We start from the raw sequence: 16,649 nt of genomic DNA on the forward strand, positions 1-16,649 counted from the left end.
CGTTAGCGCTGCAGCCTGCGCGGGTGACAGCCGTGAGCCCGCGCGACCCTTCCTGAAAGGGGCACCGAGCTGGACTAACGGGCAGTAAAGCAAATACTGTGTGCTCTGTGTTTAGTGGGAGGTGTTCGTTCGTCAATTACAGTATTTTTATGACATGTGGAAAAGATAAAGTATTTTCAGGACAAATTAATTCTGTGATTAGATGTTGAATGAAAGACGGCAAAGGAAAGATGCCAAGCAGTGAAATTGTTGTGTTTTTAAAGCAAGAATTTCAGCGTTTTTATGGTACTTGGGTGTTTCACAGTGGCACCTGAGTAATGAAACTAATTTATGTGGATGTTTCCCTCCTCAGCTACTATGGAGAATAACGAAAGCAATGCTAAGGATGCAAAGAGTATCTCGGATGAAGATGACAAAAGAGACAGAGTTCAGCAGAAGACTCAGGAAGAAATTCTCTTTCATGAGGAGACCATTGATCTTGGTGGAGATGAATTTGAGTCTGAAGGGAATGAAACGGTATCAGAAGATTCAAATAATTTCGTAGATAAACTTAATGAGCAAATGATGGAGAGTGTCATTATTTCAGATTCACCAAACAACAGTGAAGATGACACAGGTGAACTTGGCTGCCTCCAGGAGATAGTGGAACAAATGGATGCTAAAGATAATCAAAAAACACAAGGAGAAGTGGATAAAGAAGAGTTTTTAAGTAATGAGAGTGAAACTGAACATGAAGAAACACCCAAAGACATTTCTGAGATTGGAACAGATGATCAAGCATCTTTAAAGGAAGAATCAGTTCAGGAAGCAGTGAAGGAGGAGCCGAAGTTGGGAAACAATGTTTCTGTTGAAACAAAACCAAATAGTATTGATGAAAGCAAACCTGAGGACCAAATATCATCACCCAGTACGAGCAAACCGTCTTCTGATGCTGAACCTATTCCTGTGTGTACCATCTTCAGCCAAGCAAACAATGTTAGTACCCAGCCACAGTTGTTCCTACCTGATGGTTTTGAGCCTCAGATGGTGAAATCTCCCAGTTTTAGTAGTATAACTGAGACTCCAGTAAAATCTAATCCACAGGTGGTTCAACCAAGTCCTAGTCTAAGCAAGTTCTTTGGCGACACCGTTAACACTAATACTTTAGCTTCTGATTTTTTTGATTCATTTACCACATCCAATTTTATTTCTGTTAGTAATCCCAATGCAAGCTCTTCAGTCTCAGAACAAATGTCCTCTCTTTCTAATGGTGGAGACAGTTCTTGTGTTTCATCCAGCCCTACTTTCCCTGTGCGAAATGGGAGACCTGAAGGAAGTGATCCTCCATCATCTCTAGAAATAGCTCAATCACCCAAGCCGTTCTCACAAATCCAAGCTGTTTTTGCTGGGAGTGATGACCCATTTGCCACAGCCTTAAATATGAGTGAACTAGATAGAAGAAATGATGCTTGGCTTCCTAGTGAGGAAACCAGAAATGTTCTCATTTCAGTTGCTACACAGCAGTACAGCACTGTGTTCATAGATAAAGAGAATCTCACCATGCCTGGATTAAAATTTGATAACATCCAGGTAAGAGTCTCTTATTGTATCTTAGTCTGTATTTTAGAAATACTGTCAGAGCTGTCCAATAATCTGTGTGTTATAGACCATGCCTTATACTGCTGCTGATGGTCATCTCGTCTGTATTGCTTCAATCCTAATCAGAAACTCAATGTCACTGCCTACAGATACATGAAAGGGCTAAAAACATTTGATTTATTCATAGTGACATCTGTTGAGTGTGTTGAAAACTAGTATTAACAGTTACTCTAGAATCTAAAGCTGGTTGTATTTTTAAGTACTTTGTTTCTGGTCCTCTTAGTTAGTAAGATAACACTCACATTTGGAATATACATAAAACCTCTCTGCTGTACGACATAGTCTGAGACCAGACAGCTTAGTTTGTTTGTGGAATTCACTGCTGCAGCCAAGTGGGAAGTAGCATTTTTCACTGATGTCCACAGTGCTCTCAATAATGTTGACACTGAAATTGCATCATCTTACCTATCCTAAGCAGCGGAAAGGTATAACCTGTATGAGATAATGAAGGCTGCAGCAAGCTGCTGGGAAGGAAGAAGCCCAAAATTAAGAGAAAACTACAGATGAAATCATGACACAAAAAAACATAGTAGTGAAAACTCATTTTTTCTCTTTTGTCAGTTTTCAGCTGGTGAGAAGGCATAAAGCGTTTTTTCAGCATTTGAGAAATTTCACTCTGATCTCTTAAGGATTTCTCGTGAGGCAATTTTATCCTGGCTGGTCAGCAAGGCTAACTATTGTAAGATTTGGGTTTTTTCTTGAAATGGGTTAATCCCACTCTTGGTTGGCTATGTCTCTGGCTAGTAGAATTGTTGTCTAGATAGATGGTGTTGAAGGTTTAGATACTTTAATCCTTAAATGATGCATAACAAAGACTCTCAGTCAATAGTCAAATACAAGTGGAGAGCGCTCTGCAGTAGCTTCCCAAGCTGCAGGAACTATCAGAAAATTTTCTGGAGTAAATCAGTCCAGATTTTTAACTGAATTGTCTGACAAACCTTGGGTTTCTGTCACAAGCAAGAAATTGTACCAGTTTCAGACATATGCCATGCTGCTCCTGCTGCTACTCCCTGGGTTAGCTTAGTCTTGATACAGTTGTCATCACAGAGCCAAATAGTTGGCATGAAAGAAAACACTGTAATACGAAGTTATTCCTTCTCCACTCCTTCTCACCAAAATGTCCCTTGGACCTTGATGAGTTACTCAAGAGTGTGTACTATTTCTTTCTTGACAGCTAATGGAATGGGCAAAAGGAATGATCCTGTCCGCAGGCCCCAAGGATGAGGGTCTCTTTATTGCAGGCCTTTTTTGCTGTAGTTCCTCACCTTCCAGTCAAGGATTAAAGGCTTGTTTGTGAATATGCCTATATGCAGATCTACCATTTAGTACATAATAGAAAAGAAGACATTATGGCAATGTCACTGTGATGTATTTCTGCAGTAAGATGTAAAATCACCAGTGAAAGCAACAGGAATGCTCTTTAATGCCTTCACTGATTATAAGTAGTCTCATAGGCATGTAGTCAGGGATGAGTTTTGAAAAGCTTTATGTTTAGACAACTTTCCTTCCTTTCAGTTACTGCTTTTCAGTGGCCTGAGTGCATGCCTTGACTGACTTGACATCCCCTAGTTTGGTATCATTGTTCCATACCCTTCTAGTACTGTAAATTGTATATTTAACTGAAACTGTAATTGTAGAGTACTTGAACTGTCAACTGAAACATTGTGGGAGGTATGTTTCCAGTGTTAAAGCAGCTTCCTACAATGGTCATTATAGCTTTGGTATGAATAGTTTGCTAGTGCTAAATGTTAATGCAAGTTGTTAAAGCAGGCTGCATGCAGTGAATGGAGAAGTTGGTTGAAAAGTGCATTTACAGTGAGTGAACTATAAGTGCTTCAGGGAGGGAATGAAATCTTGCATAATGTGTATTGCAGGGCTTGGTAATTTATTTTTTTCCTTGCTTGCTCAGAAAGTGTTTATTCATCATATTACAAGTGTGTTTTAAAGTTTTATGTGGATAAATCACACCAAGAAGAATACTGAATGGCTTTGATTTCGCTGCATGCTGCTTTTTGTTGATGAGCCAAGAAACATTATTTTTTACAGGATCTTGGATCATGCATGGTACTGATTGTACCTGTGTTCTCTGAGTGTTGGAACAAGCCTGAGTGCTGCTTTTTATCCTCTCTCCATTATGCCTTTCTTCATGAGTTGCTGTCTGCTGTCATTGTCCTTTGTTTCATTACATTCATTTGTAGTGTTTCCTTCTCCAAAGTACTGTTGGGTCCAAAGTGCTATTGGGGTAATTAAAAATTGTATTTATGTCATTTTGCACACACTGTCTTAATCCCTTGGACTCTTCTGTCCAAATATCTCATTTATTCATAGGATAAGTGACAGCATTAGGTGTAAAAAAATCGGCATTTAGTGAAAGAGTAGTTGCAGTCTTACTCCCTAAGAAATTAGATAGAAAGCACAAATACATATTTCCTCTCACTGTCCACAGGGAAAGTGCAAACATTTAATGTCAGTTGCCTTTATCATAGCTAAACTGGGTTTTATGCAGCTCACCGGTTTGGGTTTGTTGGGTTTTTTTTGCAAAGGACTGTGTGATTTGCTTCCTGCTCTCTCTGCTAATAGCTTTCTGCCTCATTTCCTCAAGTGAATGTTTGAATGTTTCTTTAGAGGGATTTTTGCAAATATTCCTTCATATGCTTGCATTTTTGCATGGTCGCTTTCTGCTTTACCATCTTAAATATTGCATGTCATTCTTGTTACCACTTTTCCAAAAAGATACGATGGAATTGAGTCACAGGACTGGAGCGATGGTGAGGAGTGCAGAGGTTCTCCCTTGCTAAAAGAAACAGGACTTTTTGGCTAACAAAAGCAAAAATGGTCTAAAATTCGTTAGAGAAGGATTATGATTTGCTGGGTTTTGTGGTGAACTGTTGACTAATAAGTGTAACAAAAGGAGTTACTGTTGTGGGGCACATGTCACTGTAGAATGGGTTGCTTTTAATGTACTTCTGTTTAGAAAAACAGCCTGAAAAATGAGTGTGGGAGGTTAGTCTATGAGTGTTTAAAAATGATAGGCAAATATGTCCTGTGGCACAGGTGAACCCTAAAGTTCTGGCTACTTCAAATTGGGAAAAAACGTATGAGCTTATCCTGTTTCTTACACTGTTTTCGTGAATATCTGCTATTCCCCAACAGGATTGTGTACCAGACACATCTTTTCTCTGGATGAATGTGTGTTATAAATGGCTTTATGTTTAAAAACAAAAATACGAGTATATTTATTGTTAATATATTGCTGATAATTTTCCCTATTTTCAGTTGTTTGATTTTCTAGATTAAAACCACACAAACCCATAAAATTTGCAAAAATCTTACAGAAATAATTTCTGTTACCTTGACACATGGTGACTTCTGACACCATAGGGGATTCTCTTGTACATAATGTGTATAGTCCCAGCAGGACCAGGACTCCCACTGCACCCTGCCCCACATTCTGTACTGGCAGACGTGGCACCTGAAGAGGGTAGCAGGGTTTTCAACACCTACCAGGGTGTTGTCCATAGATTTTCAGTAGCTGTTTCACATTAAGCTTGAATTCTTTGCTTACCCGTTGAAAATCTCTGTACACGTAACCACAAGGATGTCAGCCAACAGATGGGAAGGCACAGCTCAACAAAGGTCAGAAGAAACTGAGGCATAGAGGGTGCTGCGTAGAGACTTACTCAGTTTATTGCTAGCATAGCTGGAAATGGAACCTGGATTTGGACACTTGTCCCCTTAGTTTCTCCATGTCATAAAATGCAGAATTGATGTTGTCTGACTTTAGATATGTTTCAAATCTCTCTCTCTCTCGTCTTCAAATTATTGAGCTCATACTCAGTTTCTTTGACTGTTTCCTGTAGTTCTTTTGAACTTAAGAACACTTGTTGAAGGGCTTGTGTTTACTTTGTTTTATGATCTCTTAAAGTTTATTTTCTGTGGATACTTAAGGCTTGCTGATCATGTGCTCGTTTATCTTTGATCTGTAGATTGTACCTTTAAACATTAATATGCATTATGGAAACCTGTAAAACTTACTGTGTTTTATAAGATTTTTGAGAAATATTTTTGTAAGATCTGTGAAATATAATATGAGAAGCAAATACACCTGAATGTGTCAATGCTAACTGAAACCTATATGAGGAAAAAAAAAGAATATAGCAAATTATGTGGAGTAAATCTAGAAGTTTTCATTATAATGCTGTAAATACATATGCAGTTATATTTATTTCACACATAAAGTACTGGAGAATGAGTATTTGTCTAGAGGAAAGAACTCTGTGGCTCAACTTTAATTCTACATTTTATTTTGCTAAAATAATGTTTAAAAGAGTCTTGTATGTGTCTTTTTCTGTTCCATGAATACCAAGGGAGATGCAGTTAAAGACTTAATGCTTCGTTTCTTGGGGGAGCAAGCTGCAGTGAAGAGACAAGTTTTAAATGCCAACTCTGTAGAGCAGTCATTTGTAGGCTTGAAACAGCTAATTGTAAGTAACTATCTTCGTAATTTAGTATATATTAAATACTGTGCTTCCCTTGAGATAATTGGAGCTACTGACTTTGAGGAGAAACTAGGGGGGAGGGAAAAATCTGTCTGTGATCCTGCAATAGTACTAGCCAAACTACCCTAGTTTTTAGTGGGAATTACACTGGGGTTTAAATACTTGGTTTTAAATCACATAGTAAACAATTTTTAATATATAGAAGTTAGAGAAAAGATTATTTTCAGTGAGTGTGAATTTTTATGTGATAGAAATGGTTGCAAAACAGACTATTTTCACCTTAGTGTTTTATAAAAGACATACAAGTTGTAAGTGGTAAGCAAAGCTGATGCAATAATTTCAACTATTTCGATTTTTCCTTCAGTGCTGGAAAACTAAGTAAATTACTTCCAAAGGAGAATTGAATTTTTTCATTAATGTAAATGTTTCCGTCCTGGAAATAGTCTCATCCAGCAGCCTTGTGATCCTGCCTTGCTCCTTCAACCATTGCATTCCTGTATGAGACTCATTACCATTACACGACTGAGCCTTTCTTAATCTGGTGACATGTCAAGATATTTTCGACTGATTTTATTTCTGAAAATAGGGGTAAAAAAATTACTGAGGAAAAGCTGTGAGGAATTTTAAGTGCTAGGACAGTCTGTATTTAGTATTTAGCATCTTTTAATTTAATCATTTTACTTTGTATGATTTACTAGACTTTTTTGCATGTTTGGAAGTAGCTGCAAGCATTGTTAAAGGAATACAGAGTTAGTTTTGGAAAGTAAACCTGAAAAAACAGATTGTGATCTCCATCCTGGACACAGATACCTTTCTGTTTGTCTCAATGTTTTGCTTGAGAGTGTGGAGGGAGGAAAAAAATCCTATGAAGAAATCTTGTACCCATCAGTGTCTAAGTAGGAAAACCTTTTTTTACACACTTTTTTTCTCCTTTTCCAAAAGAGGAGTTTTCATATATGAGAAGCATTTTTGTCTTTAGCCTGGGTACTGTGTCTACACAAGATGTTCTTCTATGCTGTAGACCATCTTGTACCTTAACTACAGTGCTGCCATTGATACTGTTTCAGCTTTGAGTATGCTCTTAAGCTCTAGAAGAGCAGTATTAAGGCTTTAAGGCTCAAAGCAGCAAAGTTGGGAGGCAATCTGCAGCTCTCAGATATTTTGTTAATTGTAGCATTTCTCTTTTTTTTTTCAATTGTCTTATTAGAAGGGTGGGCTATTTAATAAAATTGCAGCCTTTCTGCTAGAAGTCAGAATGTACTTCAGTTTTCAAGGCTTTCAGTCATTAGCAGTTGGTTGGAGTATGCAGGTTTCATTTGCAGAACTCTGTTTCTTCTTGTGATACGAATTAGTCATTTTTTTCCCTTGCAAACATGGCTATTTTTTTCTGAAATTCTGAATGTGGAAAATTTATTTCTCATTGATAACAGTCTTTAAAGGTAAAAGAGATTTCAGACTTAGAAACGTGAAAATCGGATGCTAAATGATACTAATTAAAAAGATGTATGCTCTTTACATGCATAATAGGCCAGAATGACATAAGTACTCTGTTACCTACCATCAATTTTACTTTGTTTACAAGTGAATTCAGTGAGTAAATCTTCTGATGCAAAGGGTCACTTACAGGGAATGTTTTTATTCCTTAACTGTTTATTTGCTGTCCTTGTGAACTACACATGAACATGAGAATTAGTGAGATTGTCGCCCACTTCAGTCCCTTCCAGCAACTTAAAAGAGTGTATTTTGAAGGGGTCTGCAGTACAGAAGATAACTGTTTAGAATTAGGATAGACTTCAGCTTCAGACTGATACCTCTTATTTAGGTGTCTGCCTGTGAGCTGATGCCTGAACTCTTAAGTCAATAGACATCTAATAGTACAGTCAGTGATCACATCTAAATTTATACTGGATCCCATCTAAAAGTCTCAAGATTTATCAAATGCTGTAGGAAGACACCAGTAGCAGCTGAAACCAAAAGTGCATGTTAAGTTCTGTTATGAAAAAATTTATTAGGCTAAAATTCTCAGATGATCTTGGGTGAGCTCTGCTGTATTATGGGAAGGAAAAAAATTTAAAAATAAAAGCAGTCTGTTTCAGAAGAAACTGCTTAATTAGTATCTGGTTACTATTTTAATCCTGTGTGGATGGGAAAAACATGCTAAATGGTGCACCAGTATCCCAAATCTTCATACCACAGGTCTTCAGCTGCAATTCTGAAGCTTCTGTATTCTGTCATACAATTGCTTCTCTTAGCTTATTTGGCTGTTTTAATAAATATAGATCCATTGCTGCTACATTCAAAGGGTATTCCAGAACTTCATTCCTTTGGTTGTTAAACAAAGAAATTCTAAACAGTCCGCTTTCATTCAATGCTAAAGTTGTTAACAACAATTTGAGTGTTTTGGTCTCATGTTGCTTTTGTAGTCATTTTCTTTTCTCAATATTTGCTTCCTCTCCCTGCTACTTTGTATGGGTAGACAGCAGTGGCATTTCCACTTCTCAGATTTTCTTTTTAAGGCAAAAATAACCCTTCTCTAGTCATCTCATCATGGATGCCTTCATAATCATCTTAGGAGCTTTTCTCAGAATCCCTTCCAATTGAAGCTGTTGTCTTTTTGTTATCAGTGCCCAGAACTCTGCACAATATATTGTAAGTTACATGACTTTCCATATTAAAGATGGTGGTTTACCTTTTCTAATATTCTGATATTGTAAATCATCTGGTCCCTATTTAGTGATGTAGTCCTTACATATATTGACAGCACTTCCTAGATGACATCTGCAAATAAAGATACTAGCTCTTCTCACCAAGGTCACAAAAGAATATCTTAAGTTGGATCAATTCCAGTGTGCATCCTAGAGTAGTACCTTCTCATATCCTTGTAAAAGTTCCAGTAAAAAACATTTACTTGTACAAGTTAAAAAAAAATTCTGTGCGTAAGATGAAGTTGGTGCTTGCAGCAAAGAATGTTGGGGACTGATGTCCTAGTGCAAACAGTCTGCAAAAGTTTCCTCAAGTACAGGTAGTTGTAAGAAAACAAAAGTTATTAAGAAGGTAGTAAGCTGAACTTCCAAAGGTGCACATTTTCTGATGAAACCACCACCAGCAGCATCATGTGTAAGACAAATAGTTGTTCACCAGGAACTGAACTCGGGTTGTAAAACTCAGCTAACAAAATTTTTCAGCATGAATTTGGTCTCTAGTTGATTTGAGTGAGATTCGTAACAGTAACCCAAAGATGGTTTATTGAACAACTGTACTTTCACATATTCATTTTCTGCTATGGAATGGGTAACAGTGAATTGGAAATGCTCTACTGTTAGGATAACAATGTAAAGGTGGTGCAGTTGAAGTTGTTTTACGGCTTTGGGTTTTTTAAGAGACACAGGAGTACTAGAGCAGTTCAGCAAAATAATTCTGCAGTAATTTGTGAATAGAGATTAACATCTGTGCAGGTAAGTTTTTATATTTTTCAACTGAAAACAGAAAATCTGAGTTTTCAGTTTCAAAACAGTTGATCGATCTGGCATAGGAACATACATTTACCTCTAGAGGAAGTAAATGTAAGCAAGAGCTTGTCTCCACAGCGTTGGTCTGTTTTACAGCAGCAAACACAAGGTGCAAACTGCAATTATATTAGTTACTGTTATTCCATATTTTAGATTAATTGTTTGCCCTTATTTGAACAAATGTCACAGTCTTTCTTACTGGAGATCTTTCTAATATTTTCAGTTGTAAAGTGTTTGCAACCACAGGAAAATTCTGTCTGCTGCATCTGGCCACCATAAATAGGCAGTGTTTGTTCCAAGTATGCAGTCAATTCTCCAGGCTGCTAGACTAGCAAAGGGTTACTAACTTCATTTTCTTAACTGATGTGGAAGTGTTCTACCAATATAATTTACAGGGGAGAAGCATGTCATAGCTGGTGGAGGAGGACATTTTAATCACTTTAATAGTGTTACATGTAGAGTTAATGACTCCCTTTGAGTCTGTTTAAAAAAAGTCATATAATGTTACTTTTGCACGTGATTAATGTTGTGCTTTTGCATATATTTTCAAATATAACAAACTTGGATACTGTGGTATGGCAGGCATACTCACTTTAATGAGCTATAAATTATCCTTAAAAATAGGGGAGGGGATTGTTCTTTTGTTTCTAAATCAGTGGGCAATTTCCTACGTCTGTCTAGCTGATTTGAGAGTCGATGGGAGACAAAAGTAGCACAAACAGTAGCTGGGTGTTTGTGAGAAGCAATTGCATTTCTACACTAAGAAGCATCAGTTTATTGGATAAAATTTCAGTGGCTTGCCTCCAAGCCAAAGTTGTTGTCCCGAGAGCCTGAATAATGTTGTAAGTTGTGTATCAGGGGAGTTTCCTTTTCATCACTGAACATGTTTTTCTGTAGATGTCCAGTCTGCATGACTCTGTGCCTGACAGGAGTATTAGATTTGAAACCTGATTTACTGTGCAGTTTCCCTGTCTGTATGTAAACCTCCCCCAGGACTTCTGTTTTTTCGAAGAACAGAGAAGTTCTACAAGGAATAATGCATTGTCTGTTGGGTGGCTAATCTGCTTGGCCTAACTTTGGGATGTGTACAGCAGTCAGTACTGAAATGGTTTGGAGTTTTAATTTTTTGGTTACATAATTGGACCACAAATCTTCTTTTGCAAGATAAACGTCTGGACCAACAATGTTTAAAAATTACAGAAATCATACAAGCTGGTGGGTTTCAGTAAAAGAACAACACCTTCATACTTTTTATGAGGGAAGTAAAAAGATAATTCTAATGTCATGTATGGAGAGAATTCCTCTTCTGCCAGGCTGCTACTGTGTTAGTGAACTATTTGGCAATAACCTTTGGTTGACAGTATTTTTTCTAGGAGAAACTAATGTTTTCACACAATTGCTGCTACACCACTGTGTCCTGATGATCTTATATTAATTTTTTTTGTCTTTGAGAATATTCTTCAGTATTTTTGGTGCTATATCTGCAGCTCTAGTTTTGATACGTGCTTTGGGCCTCTACTTACAACTTAGAAACAAAATTTGGGAACAAGGGCCCCAGGTAGTTAGGACTCTGTGATAGTAGACCGTGGGAAATGTGAAAATGACTGACCTGCAAGGTTTTGAAGGGTGTTTGAAATAACTGGATAAAGATTTCTGTTGGACTGGCAACTCTTAAGTCTGGAACAATTTGTCAGAGACAATAATGTGTCCTGATAATTTCAAATTAAGTTGTATTGCCAGCAGCCTTCTATTAAGCTTCCACAGAGAATTATGCTCCGTGACCAGGAGGTAGCTCTAATTTTGAAATCACGATGAATATTATGTTTCATTTTCCAGCAAACACTGTTTTCACAATGACTGTCAGACTTGTTTTTCCTGGCTGCCTTGTTCTATAAAGAAAAAGTATTTTTTGTCCATGCCTGAAAGAGCATTTAAAATACTGTAGCAACTAAGTTTCTCACAAATGATCCATTATTATTTTTGGATCCTAACTCTTGTTTGGGAAGAAAAATTGAGTAGTTTTAGAGTCTGTTTTTGCCTCTGTTCTAAGGATAATAAGAATTTAATTCATCTCTCCAGAAGAGGAATGAATTTCAGGTAATCCATGTCAGTATCTTTTTGCTTTTCTAAGTTATTACAGATAGATGTTGGAGGATATTTCAAATGCATTATCAATTCCTGCTCTTACATAAGAGCATAGACATCTCAGAGTCTGCTATGCTGTTTCCTGGCCTTGCTGTCAGCTGAATTCTGCATTTCCAGTGGAACTTAATTTTTTTTCTGGAATTTGACAATGCAGGGAGGAGAGATGAGGTGGTTAGTGCATGATGGTCTCTGTAGTAGCCCTTTGCACTGTGTGGCTGCAAGATGGGGGCCAGAAAGTATAGAAACTCTCCTGTTGTTACTACTAATTTTTTGATGTAACTATTTGCTGTATCAACATGTTTTCGAAAGCATTGGAGAGAATTTAATAAAATACTAATTCAAGGTTAGTATCTGAATATTTTATTCCTTTATATTTTGTTGGACAGCATGACAATTTTCTGTTTAATTTATAACTTTTTAAAGGTATTTAAGAAGCTATTTGAAAAATTATTGCTTTCAGGAATAAGATATATTTATTTTAGGATGACCTGTTGGATACATGACTCTTGAAATAGTCCTGTTTATGATTCAAAGTATTATAGCTTAAAACCTGAGAAGCATTAGTCTGTATTTTAAGTTTTTTGTATGCTGCATCAGGGTATATAAGGCCAGAAACATTAATAGGATGACAGTGTAGTGATTTGTCTAACTAGGTATGGTTTTGATTTATGAATAAAAATGTGAATATAAGAATACTTTGACATTAGTCATGCAATGGAAATTCAAATGTTTGCATTTTATAGGTGAAACAGTTATTGTTCTGAATTTATCATTTTATGCATTGTATTGTTTCTTGTCCTTTGCTCTTGAGTGTTCAGAATTTTGTGTTCTGGGCAGTGTTAGGGAAGTTTATTTTCATTCAGTGAACTGCACTAGGGGTTATTATCTGAAATACTAAAGTCAGGTAAGAAGCAGCATCAAATACTTTACAACAGTAGAGTAACTTGGATGTGATTAAATGGTAATACATGGTTGGCAATTTTTTTCTCCTTTTGAGGAGAAAACAAAGCTGTGAATATTATAGTATATTCATTTTTATTATCAAACATGGTATAGTTTTAAGATGAGAATTCCATATGGTTTTGTATATTCTTTGGTTCTAGTGATCAGATAATATTAATGCCTGGTTTCACTTTTTGCCTAATTAGACGTGCAGCTTTGACAAATGACATTCTGCTTCTCACCGGCTAACTCTGCTGACCTTGTCATTATTACTGATGGGTACATGTCACTGCTTCAGGCAAAATAAGCAGTTGTGCATTTTAGGGACTTTATGATTTTGCTACTTAATCTTTTCTTCTTCCCAGAGCAGTAAAAACTGGAGGGCGGCGGTTGACTTGTGTGGGCGGCTTCTAACTGCCCATGGTCAAGGCTATAAAAAAAGTGGACTACCTACTAGCCATACAACAGATTCTCTACAGGTATGTTTCAAGATACACCTTTGACACTTTTTCCCCAACAATATTCACAGTGACGTGTTTTTTTAACATGATCAAACTTGTTTTCCTAGTTGTAACCTAAAAACTGAACTTACTTAAGCGTTTAAGCAATTCATTTTTCCTGTTTGCTTGTGCCAAGTAGGTCTTCATTTAAAACATTTTTTTAAGTAAAGTCTGATCTTGATTCTATGTTTTTGAAGGTGATCACAAAATGGAATATGTTTTGCTGTCTTGAAAGACTCACTGTGCTAAATTCATGGAACTATCTAGATTGTGAACTTTCTAGTAAGATTTCAAATGTTAGAAATATGTTTTCGTGTTGATAAGAAAATAAGAACCCAAATTAATAAAACATTAAAAATGCTTCAGGTGTGACTGGATGACAACTCATAGTTTTGGCCCTAGTAGCTGTAAAGTTCATGGAATTTCACCAAAATCAGAAGACATCTTAAGAATAGTGTAGAATTGGAAAAACAAAATATCAGATTGATAACTGGTACATGCAAACTCAGTTCAAAGAGAGATGTTCTAATTTTGAAACAGGGTAGTTTTTAAACTTGTTCAAAATCTCAGTGCCTTTACAAACAATTAAGCCATCAGTCCTCTGTGTTGTGTTTTAATCATCTTATGAAAAGTATTTTGTGAAAGAACATGTAAATATAAGTCCTGATTCCTTTCAGTAAGTAACATAGACACTTTATCAGGAAAACTTAGAAAGTTGAAATTGTATTTGGATGTGGCTCATGACTGAAGCTAATAACAGACTTTGTCTTTCCCTGTTTGTTATATGTATTGATTTTCAGCTGTGGTTTGTGAGACTAGCACTGCTGGTAAAACTGAATCTATTCCAAAATGCAGAAATGGAATTTGAACCATTTGGAAATTTGGACCAGCCTGATCTTTATTACGAATATTACCCTCACGTATACCCTGGACGAAAAGGTGAAATACTTGATTTATAATATGCTTTTTATTTTTTCCATTTTTACCAGTAATTATAAAATATTGGTTGGATTCAGAGGTTTTTAAGCCTAAAGCATTGATAAATTTTGGATTACATTGATTTTGTTTTGTTTTTCCCAGAAGAACATGATTAACTACTATGTTAAAGTATTGTTCACATCAGGGAGGTAGTGATAAGGAGAGACAAGGGGTAAAACAATACGTGTAGGCAGTGTGTTTCATGATGCTGCCACAGCATTGTTTTGAAAGAGGAATGTTTTTAACAAGTAAATATAATAGCTTAATTCTGTGGCATAGAAATTTAAATTCACCAAACATGAATGGATCATTTTAGCCAGAAACAGGTTGTAAAAGGTGATGAGTTTGTGGAAACTGAATCTATAAGCTTTCTCTCTTAAATTCATCCAGGTATTATCAGTATGCTGTTTCTAACACTCAAATGTCCATGCACACATGCCAATGCAGGTGTTATTTCCTGGTTTCTAGGATTAAAAGAAAAAAAGATGAAATTTAGAGCTAATTTAACAATTCCCCTTGATTAAAAAGAGGGTTAAATGTAATACTATTTGCTTAATAATTGAAAGTATGTAAAAATCAGAAGTTTACTATGTATCTCATTGATGAGGAAGGAAACACCTCCAGCCTCAGTTCTTTATAAGCCATTTATTTTAGAGTTACAAATGCACTTCTTCCCACTGCTCCAAATAGCCCATAGGTTAACCACATAGTTCTGCTACTCAGGGAACTCTAGTCCCCCAGAAATCTGGGTTTGAAAAATTCCTGGGTTTAAGAGCAACTTCACTCCCGTTCAGGCCATTTTGAAATTTTATTTTTCTAAATCTGTTATTTAGAAATAAATAACTCTCTGCAAGTACACTGTTGAGTGTCCTTAATGTTCTTTGGCTTTTGTATTTGAATCACAGTGTATAATAATACATTTGCAACAAACAGTTGTAATAGGCAGTGCCACTCTCAGAAAAATTATTGTCCATTTTATATGAGATGCTGGTGGTCTTGGTGTGGTAACCTAGAAAGATACTGAGATTTTGAGGTTGCTGAGGAAGGGAAGCTGGTGTCAGAAAGTTCAGGATTTTTTTCAGAAGATTATTTCATCTGTTTAGTGATGCAGAGGATAAGTTGTAGCCCAGCAAGGCCAACATAGACAGCCTAGAACAAGTCCCTCTGACCTTACTTGTCACCTTTCAGCTAGTCACAGGCAAATCTGTTGAGAAGGAACTGTGTCATTTTTAAGAGTGAGAAATCATTTGTGGTCATCAGTTTGGACAGTTCTTTGGGTCTGCTTATCTTCTGACAGCTCTGCACGTGATGCAGTGCTGCACAGGAGAAGTAGTCTTCCCCAGGCCTAATGTATGTTTCCACATCTTTTTCAATATTAAAAATAAGTTGTTTTGTCTAAGAAAAATCTTTGCAGATCATGTCATTATCTGAGGCACTTGAGTCCTCCACAGATATCATACAGGTGGCATCAGTTCTGGACAGTCCAGATGGCTATTGCAGGCACCTGTCCTGTGACTGGGGCTTGGATCCAAACTTTCTCGTAGCAACTACTTGACCACTGCAGCTATCTCGTACAAGTTATGAGGGTATTGATGGTAAAGAAAGGTGAACATAAGGGAAATGCTCTTATTTCATGATTATATGCCTCAGTTTTCCTAGCAGTTAGACATACCCACCAGGACCATAATCTGATGATTTGTAAGGAAAATAAGATCACGGTTAGATGGAGCTGATCTGCTAGTTGTAGATATCTCATGTAAATACAATGTGATTAGGATGCGGGAATATCTATCAAACCTTCCTTATGTAGGTTTGAGGAGAGGGTGGAGTGCTATTCACAGGGATGTAGGAGATAACAAGGAATTGTTTTCTGTCTAACATTAACCTACCCAATGCTGGATTATGGATAACGAAATGTAGTATACATGCATCATTAAACAGCTAACAATAAAATAGAGATAAATCACTCATATAGTTTAGTTGAAATATGTTAGTATGAATCCACAATCCACTGCTGTTTGGTAATTTTGCATATCATTCTGTGGCGTAACAAGCATAAAAGAAAAGAGTTTTGTTTCAACACTTTAATTTTGATTCATGGTATATAAATGGAGTAAGCACTTAAAAGTCAATTTAAGAAATGAGAGTATAGATATGAATAATGTACACATTAACTGTAAAACAATATTTTGCACAATTTCTTTGTATTTAAAATACTCATAATTTAAAAAATTAATAAAATTGAAAGTTTTCTGGTTTAATGATTGAAGAGGGAAAAGTTCTGAACTTACAGCATTGAGTCCCTTATTCATTAATCTCTGAGAAATATGCCTGAAAGAATTTAAGTTGCAAAAAGCTGTATGAGGAGTGGAGGATGTTTTTTCCATTAATTTCACTTAACATGGCCAACATGGTCCTCTTACTCTTCCTCTGAAGTT

General features: G+C 36.5%; 1 protein-coding gene across 1 annotated transcript in view; it reads left to right on the forward strand.

Annotated features, from left to right (window-relative positions):
• The first annotated feature begins 357 nt into the window (after positions 1 to 357).
• Positions 358 to 16,649, forward strand: part of TRAPPC12 (trafficking protein particle complex 12) — a 47,744-nt gene continuing 31,452 nt past the window's right edge. The window contains 4 exon segments of the mRNA XM_009083759.1: positions 358 to 1,569; positions 6,006 to 6,122; positions 13,099 to 13,212; positions 14,034 to 14,172. Of these exon segments, the coding sequence (XP_009082007.1) occupies positions 358 to 1,569; positions 6,006 to 6,122; positions 13,099 to 13,212; positions 14,034 to 14,172 (1,582 nt within the window).

Source organism: Acanthisitta chloris, unplaced genomic scaffold (genome assembly GCF_000695815.1).
Source record: "Acanthisitta chloris isolate BGI_N310 unplaced genomic scaffold, ASM69581v1 scaffold17330, whole genome shotgun sequence".
In the NCBI taxonomy this organism is placed as follows: Eukaryota; Metazoa; Chordata; class Aves; order Passeriformes; family Acanthisittidae; genus Acanthisitta; species Acanthisitta chloris.